The 12,394-nt window shown below is 38.4% G+C and overlaps 1 protein-coding gene across 2 annotated transcripts in view; it reads left to right on the plus strand.

Annotated features, from left to right (window-relative positions):
- Window positions 1-12,394, plus strand: part of med13a (mediator complex subunit 13a) — a 220,407-nt gene that overhangs the window by 137,237 nt on the left and 70,776 nt on the right. For both annotated transcript variants that reach the window (XM_072590029.1, XM_072590030.1), the window contains exons 11-13: window positions 5,810-6,032; window positions 8,205-8,295; window positions 10,892-11,010. In XM_072590029.1, coding sequence (XP_072446130.1) covers window positions 5,810-6,032; window positions 8,205-8,295; window positions 10,892-11,010 — 433 coding nt within the window. The remainder of the gene's footprint in view (window positions 1-5,809; window positions 6,033-8,204; window positions 8,296-10,891; window positions 11,011-12,394) is intronic.

The following is a 12,394-nucleotide window of genomic DNA, read 5'->3' on the forward strand; positions in this document are numbered from 1 at the left end:
AGCCTCCTGTGAAGCACTTCTGTGATCTTTCCTCCGGCATTTGTAGTGGTTTGAATCTGCCGCTTCCGGTTGTCCGTGCCAGCTGTCCGCTGCAGTGGTCGGTATATTGGGTCCAGGTCACTGTGCTTATTGATTTGAATCTGTGGATGAGTGCCATGCCTCTAGGAATTCCCTGGCTGTTCTCTGTTTGGCTTGTCCTATAATAGTATTGTTGTCCCAGTCTAATTCATGTTGCTTGTCATCTGCGTGTGTGACTACAAAGGATAGCTGGTCGTCTTGTTTCGTGGCTAGTTGGTGTTCATGGATGCGGATCGTTAGCTGTCTTCCTGTTTGTCTTATGTAGTGTTTTGTGCAGTCCTTGCATGGGATTTTGTACACTACACGGGTTTTGCTCATGCTGGGTATTGGGTCCTTCGTTCTGGTGAGTTGTTGTCTGAGAGTGGCTGTTGGTTTGTGTGCTGATATGAGTCCTAGTGGTTGCAGTAGTCTGGCTGTCACGTTACCATACATCAAGAGCATTTCTGAACTGGCAGCCAGGCTCCTGTGAAATACTTTAGGTATGTTCAGGGTATAACATGACTACAAATTGTGAGGAAGGGTCACTGGACCTGAAATGTTAACTCTGATTTCTCTCCAGATAAGGTGCCTGCTGAGTTTTTACAGTAATTTCTGTTTTTGTTTCTGATTTCTAGCATCCTTAGGTCTTTCAATTTTTTGAATACAAGTTGGCCTCATTCTGTTGGAATACCCCTCATATTTCTCTTTTCTAGAGTAAAGAACCCAAAGCTGTTCACCCTTGTTGGGTATAATTTAGTAGTGCTGGAATAATTTATGTGTATTACTTTTAGTATCCTTTCCAACCTTTTATGCTATAGTGATCAGAACAGTAAACAACAGTATTCCCAGTGAAGTGCGATTCAAAATGAGTTTCATGCATCTTTCTGTCCCTTTAGAAATAAACATGACTGCTTATTACTTTTGCTTTAGTCCAGTTAAGTCTCTCAGGCAGGCTTAAGTGACTCCCAGAGGCAGAGGGGTAAGTTATAAATGGCCCCCTACTTGACGAAGGGACCAAATTGCATTGTTGGTTATAATTGAATAATTAGGTTAGATTAGATTCCTTGCAGTCCGATGCTGGAATTGAACCTGGGTCCCTGGCTCTGTGAGGCAGCAGTACTAACCACCCCCATCGTGGGCGCCACTGCTGCCTCAGTGCCAGGGATGCGGGTTCAATTCCAACCTCAGTTGACTGTGCGGAGTTTGCACATTCTCCCCGTGTCTACGTGAGTTTTCTCTGGGTGCTCTGATTTCCTCCCACAATCCAAAAATGTGCACTTTGGGTGAATTCGCCAAGCTAAATTGCCCATAGTGTTCAGAGATGTGTAGGATAGTTGTATTAGTCAGGGGTAAATATAGGATTATAGGATAGGGGAGTGGGTCTGGGTGGGTTGCTCTTAGGAGGGTTGATGTGGACTTGTTGGGCCAAAGAGTTTGTTTCCACACTATATAGGTATTCTAAATAATTTGGGAGTGTCTAGGATTATGGTGAATTGCTGTGTCCATTAAGGTTGCTATCTGTTCTGAATAAATATTTATTGAACAAAGACCTGCAAACTACAAGTTTGTTCCATAAATTAAGTTTTTATTAAAAATCCAAGCATGCTCCTTTTCTTCCTCTAGCCCTATATAAACAGTTAAATGCCTCAAATGCTAGTACAATGTGTCTTCTTTTAACTTCGCTCCATTTATTATTATTTCACTTGCACTCTGGGTGGCAGGATGGTTCCAGTTTCGTGTGACGCTGTAGAGTTTGCATGTTCTGCCTGTATCTGCGTGGTTTTCCACCGGGTGTTCAGTTTCCTTGCACAGTCCAAAGTTGTGCAGGTTAGGTGATTGGCTGTGTTAAATTATCTGTAGTGTCTTAGGGATGTGCAGGCTACATGGATAAGCAATGGTAAATGTTGGGCTACAGAGAGAGAGTGGGTGTGCTGGGTCTGGGTCTGGGTCATAATGTGCTAGGAATTCTACAGTTCTACATGTAATCAACTTTTAAATAAATTTCTATGAGAACCTATGTTTGAGTTAAAGTTGTGAAGATCTACTGGAATCCCATATTGCCCCCTTCTATTATTCTGTTCAGTTCAGTGCCAAATGCACCCTGTTGTTGACTGTGCCCTTAAACCACATCTCAGTGGTCTATAAACCCAATTAAGCGGAGTGGAAGAAATTCTTTAACTCGATTTGATTTTCTTCCCTGTGTCTATTTTTTTCTGCCTCTGGTTTATGTAATCCTATTACGTAGTCATTCCTTTTGAGGTGGTTAATGTCAGGGACCTCTGATATTGAGGAACAGTGTTTGTTCAATGGCCTAGATAGCTGGCACAACCAAATGCATTGTATTGCTTTGCTGAACCAATCTAATTCTTTTTATCGGTTGCCAAAAATACCTTCTCCTGTTTTAAGCATTTTCTAGATTTCAGTTGAATTATAGGGCACTCCTTAAATTAACTAAGTTGACAAAACCCTTTAATTATTGAGATGTGAAGTACAGTGACAAAGTTTGTTTGCCTTTAGAACTACCCATTGATACCTGTGAGTGAAGAGGCCACAGGCTCCTGGCAGACTGGAGCCTGTGCGCTGTCACACCCATGTTGGCTAACCACTGGAAGGATAAACAAACACAACTAATTGGCATTGCTGTATCTTCTGGAAACTAAATTTCAGGCCATAATTCTTCTAGAAATGCTTTGGCTTTCAAGTAAATCCTTAAGTTAAAAATTGCTCGTTTCTAAAATGATTTTAAATAGCTGTTATTTAGAAAATGCTAGCTAGCAGTGTATCCTCACCAGTTTTATTTTTGAAGTTTGTGGATGATTTATTTCAGTGCATAACCCCTTTAAATGCGTTTTGCGTGGAGTTGCCTGTGTGATAGCTTCAGGGGACCCACTAATGTGTGAATTGCATGCAGGGAACAATTGCATGCAGGGAACAATTGCAAAGGCAGTTAGCTTTTGGGGAAGTAATTATCTTCAATTTTTGCTTTAAATTTCTCTCTGCCGAACTCTGCCTGAATAACCAGTGCCTTAAGGTAATTCTGAATTTATTGTTGGAGAACACAGTGATGAGCTGTAGTGATTAGCTAGCTATTTAAATTTTGGCATGTCCTTTTCATCTTCCACCCTGTCAGGAAATGTCAAGTCTCTTGACATTGTTTCATTATTCCTTCTCCTGTGTTTCCATCCTCTGGTTTGCTCAGAGGGAGATCTGACTGGAGGCCGTCTTCAAACACTGTTATAATTCCTGCCACATTGGATGACCATAAATGTGCAAACCCTTTACCTGCATGTCCCCAAACTGAAAAGACCTAAAAGTCTTTTGGAAAGTGTACCTGAATGGAATTGTAGACAGAGAGTTTGGGTCCTTGGGGCGGAGGTGGAGGTGGGGTGGGGGGAGGTTGCTTTGCTTGAAGCATTTTTTCCCCCCCCCCCCCCCAAAGTTTCAATCTCCATATGCTTTCAACTCCATTATGTGCATTCAGGCCAAGCAAAGTGTTTTCCTCTGAGGGATCCAACTGGACCGAAGTGTTAACGTGCAGTAACAAATGCCGATTAGAGAATTGTAAATGCAGACATAATGTGAAAAAGGTTTACAGACACCACAAAGTTTTTGATGATGTAAACCCTGCCCAAACAGTCTAGGGTGCAATGAGCTAATAAGTGAATATTTTACTTTTGTTTACGAGATGATTAATAAGCGATCTTAAAGGATAAAATATCTAAAAACCAAAAATATCCTTCATCTGATAAAACAGTTGGTTCCAAGGTTTTTCGATGAAGGATTTCCGATCTGTAATAGTGTCTAGTTCTATTCTAGTCTAGTTCTGTATCTGATTCTAAATTGGGAAAACTATACACTTATGCTTTTATAATTTGTCTTTGCTTTATATCATGAAATTGCCTGACTAACCTTGGCAGGGCTTTGAAGTAGGAGGTTAAATCTCCAACAACATATGCACCTCTGCAAACATGTTGTGGGGATCAGTGGCCTTTCTTCCACCTTAAAACTGGAAGTGAAGTTATTTGGTGATAACTCCAGTCTTCAGCACTTTCACACTATCTCCAATTATGAAGCAGCTAAAGCCAGGATACAGCAGAACCTGGATTATACTAAAGCTTGGACTGATAAATGGCAGGCAACATGAACCTTGTACATATTTGGTAATGATTATTGAACAAAAGAGAGCCTAACCGTTTCTTGTGTCCTTTAAAGACATAAACAACAACCTCATCAAGGTTCTCATGATCCAGAAGCTCAACCAGGCCTGGAACGTCAATGTCATGCCTGCAAAACAGAAGAGGTATTTTACAACTAATGGTTCACCTGTTATCTCAAAGCCTCTTCACTATCCACAAGACTCTCACCAGGAATGTGATGAATGCTCATCACTTACCTATTGGAGCTGTCAGTCAAATATATGTGGCATTAATATAACCTCCTATTTGGCTATATTCATTGCTCCTTCACAGTGGCACACTTTGGCAGCACAATGTTTATTCTAGTTGCTGTTTTCTTGTGACACTCATTGCTGAGAAAAGCAGCAGTATTATGGGCACATCATAACCTTCATGCTTCTGCCTAATTGCATGGCAGTCTGATATGGGCACATTGCTGATCCTTCATTATCATTTGGTCAATGATTTGGAATTCCCTCCCCACTTGGGAATACCATAAATTCAAACACTGCAGCAGTTCAGGGATAAGAACTTCTTCAGGGTAAGTAGAAGAAGTCAATCCTTGCAGTCTTTTCACTGTTACACTCATCCTGGAAAATTTAAAAATTGTGCAATATTCACCAGGCTAGTTCGGTGTGATGTAACACTTGGTATGTCAAGTTTTTTGATCTCGCCCATCTTCGTGCAGTAGGGAAGAAAAACTAATGATAAACATCTACATGCCTGGTATTAGATAACAGCTTTATTCTTTCTTGATACTGTAGTTTATCCTTGTTAATGTAGAAACCCTGAGCCAGCCAGCCAGTCTGTTTTAGCAGACGTATTTGTGCATTTATCAAAATTCTGCTGTGTTTGCTAAATGTTCAGTGGCAGTACCAGCTGTTACTTTCTACACTCGTGTGTCGTCAAGAGTTAAAGCAGCAATGTGATCTGTCTGCTCTATATGGGTATGGTTTCCATTTATTTTAAAGGGGCATTGTTGCTGCTCTGTTGCACTCTACTTGTGCAGTTGAGTACTGTTAGAGTTGTTCATGTAATGGGAATTTTCCATTGCAACAAATATCTGACACAGGAGCTTCTGCAATTCTGTAATTGTTTTTCATCAATGCATAGTCACTTTACTGCATGCTCTGAGTAAATAAATTCAAGCTCACATACCTTTCAAAATGTTCTTGTGGAGATAATGCAGTTGTCTTAAGTTTCAGCTGGTTTTTGGCACTGCAGGCTATTCATTTTCTAAAATAAATTGATTTTAACCATGTTATGGCAAAGAACAGAACTTGATATTTTTCATTTTGTTCAGTTTTGGTTAGTTTTAAAGTGATAGTATAAACAAAATATTTATTCTCACTTGCTTTTAGATAAAACAAATGAATGTAATTTTGCAGCATTTGCAATTAGATTTATGAGGAACTGTTCCAAACCTCATTAGTTCACAATTATATATTCAGGATAACAAGGTTAGTTGGAACAAAGTTGGACTGGAATTTCATTACCTTTTTGTGTTTAAATAAGACAAAGCAATTTTCAGTCCTTAAGTATTACTTATTGAGTTGAATAATCATCTTCCTTTTAAGTTTGGTGGTACACTCACATAAGCCATTGAAGATCTCTGAAGAGCGGGTACAGGGATACATCCAGAGTAGAAACCAGTACTACAAGAGCATTCGCACAGAGGCAGACTCCAAGTCTGAAATTGATCCATATGCATTTGATGATGGCGATGAAGAATTCAGCCTGCCCGATAAGAAGGACAAGCAAGGCAACGAGAGAGATCCTGGAAAGAAACATTCACAAAAGGTGAACTATAATTGCAATGTTTTTCAATGCATTATTTCAGGGAGTGTTTAGTTGCACTGATTTTGTGTGTGGCCATTAGGATTCTGTAAGTATGAGCATGTGTAACAGCAAAATGCTTGAATTACCATAAACTTACAACACCTAACTTTTGTCCTTTCAATAGTTCCAAATGTTTTCTGTGCATAGGAACATAGTAGTGAAATGTTGGTTATGGTTTTGTCAGTTTGTAAAAGAAACCATCTGGAGTGATGAATTGCAGATTGAGTATCTTGCTACAAAATTAAAGCCGATTGTTTTTTAAATGCCGGATTTTGTTTTCCCCCTCAATGCTAACAGGACTTGGTGGCAACACTTTTAAATTCCCTGAGAGTGAATCACTCTATTTTAGCTTTTACTTATAATATGTTGAAGTTTTGAATCCTTTCTAAAATTGTCATTATCATAAAAACATTCTCTGTTACTTGTAAATTGTGAAGCAACTGAAGTGATTTTATTTCTAACGCAATCTTCTTTCTGTAGCAAGTAACTTTTACTGATATTTCCTGTTTATTCAATGAGATTTTTTGGATCAGAGTTTCATTTTGTTTTGAAAGAAATATTTACTTTGTAAATATTGACCATTTTGAATACAGACACTTTACAGAAAATGCCTTTTAACTTATTTGTATGCAGTTTGTATTGCATAGATTTGTATTAATACCTCTTCTTTTTCCTTGAAGTTCAAATTATTGCATTGTACAACCTCACCACTTAAGAGTTGGGAAAATTGCTTGTTCTGTGCTGTGAACTTAGTGGTGGCTGATGCTTGCACCTCCATAGGACAGGTCCTACTGGTTATTCCTTGCCTGCCCTTGAGTCTGAGCAGCTGCTTTTTTGTTCATTGTTCTCAAAAGTGTCATTGGTTTTATGAAGGTGATTGTCAAATTAATTAAAATTCATTTAACAAAAATCTTGAGTTGTTTAGTGCATTCTGTGGACCCAGGATGTTTCAAAGTGCATATTTTGAAGTGTTAACATTTGTCTTGTAGGCAAGACTTAGTGGTCAGTTTGTACATGTTAAAAATCCTACAGGTGACCTAGGAAGTAATAAGTTGATTATTTTCTTGAAGTATTTGATGTATGTAGACTTCAGCAATAATAATAGATTTAAAAAAAACTGCTGATGCTGGAATTCAAGATAGACAAGCAGGTGGCTGGAAGCGCACAGCAAGCCAGACAACATCCTGGAGAAGAAAAGAGCTGAAAATGTGTTGCTGGAAAAGCACAGCAGATCAGGACATCCCAGAACATCCTGAAGATGTTCTCCCAGAACTTCCTGGAGAAGTCAATGTTTCGAGTATAATCACCCTTCTGCAGTCCTGTGTTGTCCTGTCCCCCTCCCGGGTGAATTCTGGGGTGAAGTTAACATGAGGGTGAACATTTTAAGTTGCATTCATTGTGGGAACAGAGTCCATATTATTCAGGAAGGCCAGGGATGATATGTTGGAAGGAATAGCAACTTTTAGGTTGGGAGCAGTTTTCAAAAATCCAGTGCATATATAATTTCATTTCGAATTGGAAGCACATATGTTGACCATAATTCCATATCATGTTGTGCTGCCCAGTAGCTGCTTGTACTTCTGACATAGGTTGATGGTATTGGCAAGACTAGCAAAAGATTTTAGAACATTAAAGAAAAAATGAAATTGAAAACACTGTTTGTGAAATGTGTAGTTTGTTAGTCTATTGTAATATTAGTTATGAAGTTTAGATTTTGTTAATGAAAATTATTTTGGTTGAATTAAATAAAACACCGTTTGTAAAGTTCACTTGTGCTGAAAGGGCTTTTGCAGGCTGTGGCATGATATACAAGAAGAGGAGACTGGTTGTTTCCTTGTTGCTGTTTTCAAAATGTGGAAACATAGTTTTACTTGCTTTTTCTCTGGCCTCACTTGATCAGTCTCTTAATTCTTCCATTTCACTCACTGTTCCTTTTGAAATTTGACCTTCAGCCTCAACCTGTAGTGTTCTCAAGGGAACTGCAGGATGTATAAAACGTGTGTAAGTAATTTGTTTTCATTTTAGTTAAGAAAAGCCTCCTATTTCTGCACTTCACCTATCAAACTTATCTGTAAGTCTAGTACCATTAGGTAGGCATTGGTATGTATGTAAACTTTGGTTTCTGTGTTACAGGGGGACAATGACAGTATTGGTGTATCCCATTCAGTGTTGCCAGCGGAAGGAGAGGATGCCATGTCAATATTTAATTCTGGAACAAAACTAGGTATAATTTGTATTTATTAATTTTACTTAATTGTATACTGGTCATGGGTATTAATTGGTTTTTTTTGTATTCTTGAATAAATGCAAACAGACAAACTGATGGTTAGGTGAAGTGGTGCATGTTTGTCATTGTATTTCTCTAAGAAAATTATGTGTGAATTATCTCCACTTATATTCTTTGTCACCTGGGTTTCTGGAATGGAGCATAGTTGATAGGTGCCTTCTCCTCTGCCCAATAAATCATTATCTCGATGACCAAAAAAAAAGATATGGAAGGGTATTATGTATTGTGTGCATGTCTGTTTTGTTTGAAGTTTTTTTAACATATTACAAAAATATGAAAAATGCTGCAGGCCACCCATTATATATTTTAAAAAAAATTGTCTGAAACAATTCCTTTTTCCCTTCAATGATCAATCTTCTTCATAAATGCTGCCTCTGTATTATGCAGTAGCATGTTGAGTGTTTGATTTGATTAGATTAGATTAGATTACTTAGTGTGGAAGCAGGCCCTTCGGCCCAACAAGTCCACACCGACCCGCCGAAGTGCACCCACCCATACCCCTACATTTACTCCTTCACCTAACACTATGGGCAATTTAGCATGGCCAATTCACCTGACCTGCACATCTTTGGACTGTGGGAGGAAATCGGAGCACCTGGAGGAAACCCACGCAGACACTGGCAGAATGTGCAAACTCCACACAGTCAGTCGCCTGAGGTGGGAATTGAATCCAGGTCTCTGGTGCTGTGAGGCAGCAGTGCTAACCACTGTACCACCGTGCCACCCACAGAAGTGTGAACCATGTGTCCATATTGGTTTTGTCTTTCCAGAACTAGGAATTAAGAAAATTAATGATAAATGGGTACCTGACATACTCATCAACACTTGACCAGAATTTTTTTGTGTATGTTTGGTTAAGAGTAGGCTTGTCATATTTAAAAATGCCGAGGGGGAATTTGTTTACATATTGTCTGTTTTATACCCTCCTCTTTGCAATCTGCCCTCCCCTTATTTTGATATGGTAATGGTAGCGTTGTTCTTCTATTTTAATTTGAACAGCTGTTTAAGTGAATGATTAGATTAGGTTCCCTGCAGTGTGGGAATAGGCCCTTCGGCCCAACCAGTCCACATCGACCGTCCGAAGAGTAACCCACCCAGACCCCTTTCCCTCTAACTAATGCACCTAACACTATAGGCAATTTAGCATGCCAATTCACCTGATCTGCACATCTTTGGACTGTGGGAGGAAACCAGCGCACCCGGAAGAAACCCACGCAGACATTGGAGAATGTGCATACTCCACACAGACGGTCACCCGAGGCTGGAATCTAACCTGGGACCCTGTTGCTGTGAGGCAGCAATGCTAACCACTGAGCCACCATGCCGCCTGTGATGTCTGCTTCTGACTGAAGGAATTTTCTTTTTCAAAGTAGTCGCCATCTTGTATTCATGAGAAACTGAGTTTTGGGGGTAAAGAGCTATTACAATAGTTGGGACTCTTTAGGTAGCAGATGGAGTGCTGATTTTACACTTCATTTATTTATTGCTCATTGATCTCTCAACAGATGTTCAGTTAAAATTTGATCCCTATTCCCTCCCCATGATTCTGCCTTTTGGAGATAATTTAACAATGTAATCATGTGAATCTGGTTGGAGAGATGATGATTGTCCACATCTAAATTTAATAAATGTCAATATAAAAGTGCATTAATTTGATTTTGAAATGTGACCTCATTCCCATTTAGAAAAGAAGATGCTGTATCCTGATTTTTATTTTAGTTTTAGTTATTGTATAATTACCTTCATCTTTGTAAAATGTATATGCTGGATACTGTTTGAAGGAGGTGACATTGATAGTTTCAGACCTTGAGTCATTATTTTCTTTTATTATTCATTCATATGATGTTTGCATTGCTGGATTAGGCCAGTATTTATTGTCCATCCTAATTGCCAGGAGGTCAGTTAAGAGCCAACCACTTTGCTATGGTCTGGTGTCACACGTAGGCTAGACCAAGTAAGGGATGGCTGTTTCCTGAAGGACATTAGCACGTCACTACCTGAGTCTCTAGATTAGTATTCCAATGATTATACCACTAGGCCATCACCTCTCCCTTAACAAAGCAACATTGTCATTTTGGGGTTCTAGGAAAGATGTTGAAACAATGGAGTAGACTGTAGAAAATACAAACATAAAGGTAGATTTGAAGAATTAGTAAATGTCAAAATAGAGAAGCTTCCTACTTTTAACAGCACTTTCAAAACATGTTTCAATGAACAAAAATATTTGGGTTTGTCTTTACTAGAGGTGGTTTAATACATGTCCTGAAATTTATAACGGTAGAGTAGATAATCACATCCTAAAAACAGTTTTTGAAGGATCTAGAACAATGTTTCTGAACATTCCCAGGATTCCCAAGATATTTTACACCCAGTGAAGTGATTTAGAAGTTTTATGTAAATTAGTTCATTTTTCACAAATGCAAGACAATTTTTGGTAATTTACTGTATTTGGCATTTACCACAACAGCAAAGTTTAAAGCAATCTAAAATATTAAACATTTATGTTTTAATAGATTCTCTTTTTAAATTACAGATGGACAAAGATCGCCCACACACAGTCGGACTGCATCCACAAGCCTCATGAATGAGGTTGATCTGGTTGTCTCGTATAAAGATCTTGACAATCTGTTTGATGATGATGATGAACTTGGGGTAAGTTATTTTGCCCAGTTTGAAGTGTTTATTTTCATGACTTTTTGTTAGAAGGCTTTAAACTAGGTTAAGGCGGGAAGGTGTGGAGGGAAAGAGGAAATGTAGATATTTCAAAGCAAAAGGATATGTTGGCATTGCAGGCCAACTCTTTTAGATAATGATACCCAGAATGTACAACGTATAAAAATAGCAGCAAACTGGATCAAAGGGGAACAGTATTATACGGCAAAATTAAAGGCTCAGTACTTAAGTGAACGTAGTATTTGAAACAAAAACAAATTAATGGCACAAGTAGAAGTTAATGGGTATGATCTTCCCTCCATTTCCATGACATAGTTACAAGGCTATCAAAGCTGAGAACTAAATATTCAGGAGTATGTGACTTTTTGAAAGGTCAAGAAGGAAGGAAGGGATGATGGGTAGTTTTTTTTAGTACTAGGTGGAATATGTGTGTTGGCAAGAAATGATTCTGGATCAGAAGATACAGAATTCAGATAGATGGAGATAAGAAATAATAAGGGGAAGAAGATACTGATGGGATTTGTGTATAGATCCTCTAATATTAGGTATACTGTATGATATACTGCATCAGGATTTAGTGATAAATAATGATTTGTAATGGTATTAAAAAGGTAGTATATTAGTCATTGGTGATGCTAATCTTCATTAGATTGGGAAAATCAAATTGGCAAGGTAGTCAAGAGAAAGATTTCAGTGTATTTTGGGACAGTTTCCTTGAACAATATATTGCAGATCCAGTTAGGGATCATATTATAAAGCAGCTAGAGATAGAGAAACTCAGCAGGTCTGGCAGTGTCTGTGGATAGAAAACAGTGTTTATGTTTCAAGTCCAGTTCTGAAGATGGGTCACTGGACTCAAAAGTATTAACTCTGTTTTCTCTGCCAGACATTGCGTTTCTCCAGCAATTTCTGTTTTTATGTCAGGGATCAGGTAATATTGGACCTTGTGATGTCTAATAAGTAAGTATTAGAATAAAAGTATTAGAATCTTAGAGTAAAAGATTCCCTTGCTAACAGTGACCATAATGTGGTAGAATTTAGTATACTGTTTGAGAGTGAGACATTTTGCTTGGGAAAAACTGTTAAACTTAAAGAAGAGTACAAAGAAATCAGGCAGAATGAGCTGGGAAATGGATTTAGTAGGAAAGATGGTTAATGAATAGTAGCAGCTGTTTTAAGAAAATCGCTTATGACTCACATCAAATCTCTATCCTAGTCGGAAGAAGGATTCCAGGAATGGGATAAACCAACCATGCTTAAACAAGGAAGTTGAGGATAGCATCAAGTTGGAAGAAAAAATACAATTCAACTGAAATTAGTGGTGATACAGAGGATTGGAAAAGTTAACAAAAGATCAACAAAA

This window comes from Chiloscyllium punctatum, chromosome 19 (assembly GCF_047496795.1).
Source record: "Chiloscyllium punctatum isolate Juve2018m chromosome 19, sChiPun1.3, whole genome shotgun sequence".
In the NCBI taxonomy this organism is placed as follows: Eukaryota; Metazoa; Chordata; class Chondrichthyes; order Orectolobiformes; family Hemiscylliidae; genus Chiloscyllium; species Chiloscyllium punctatum.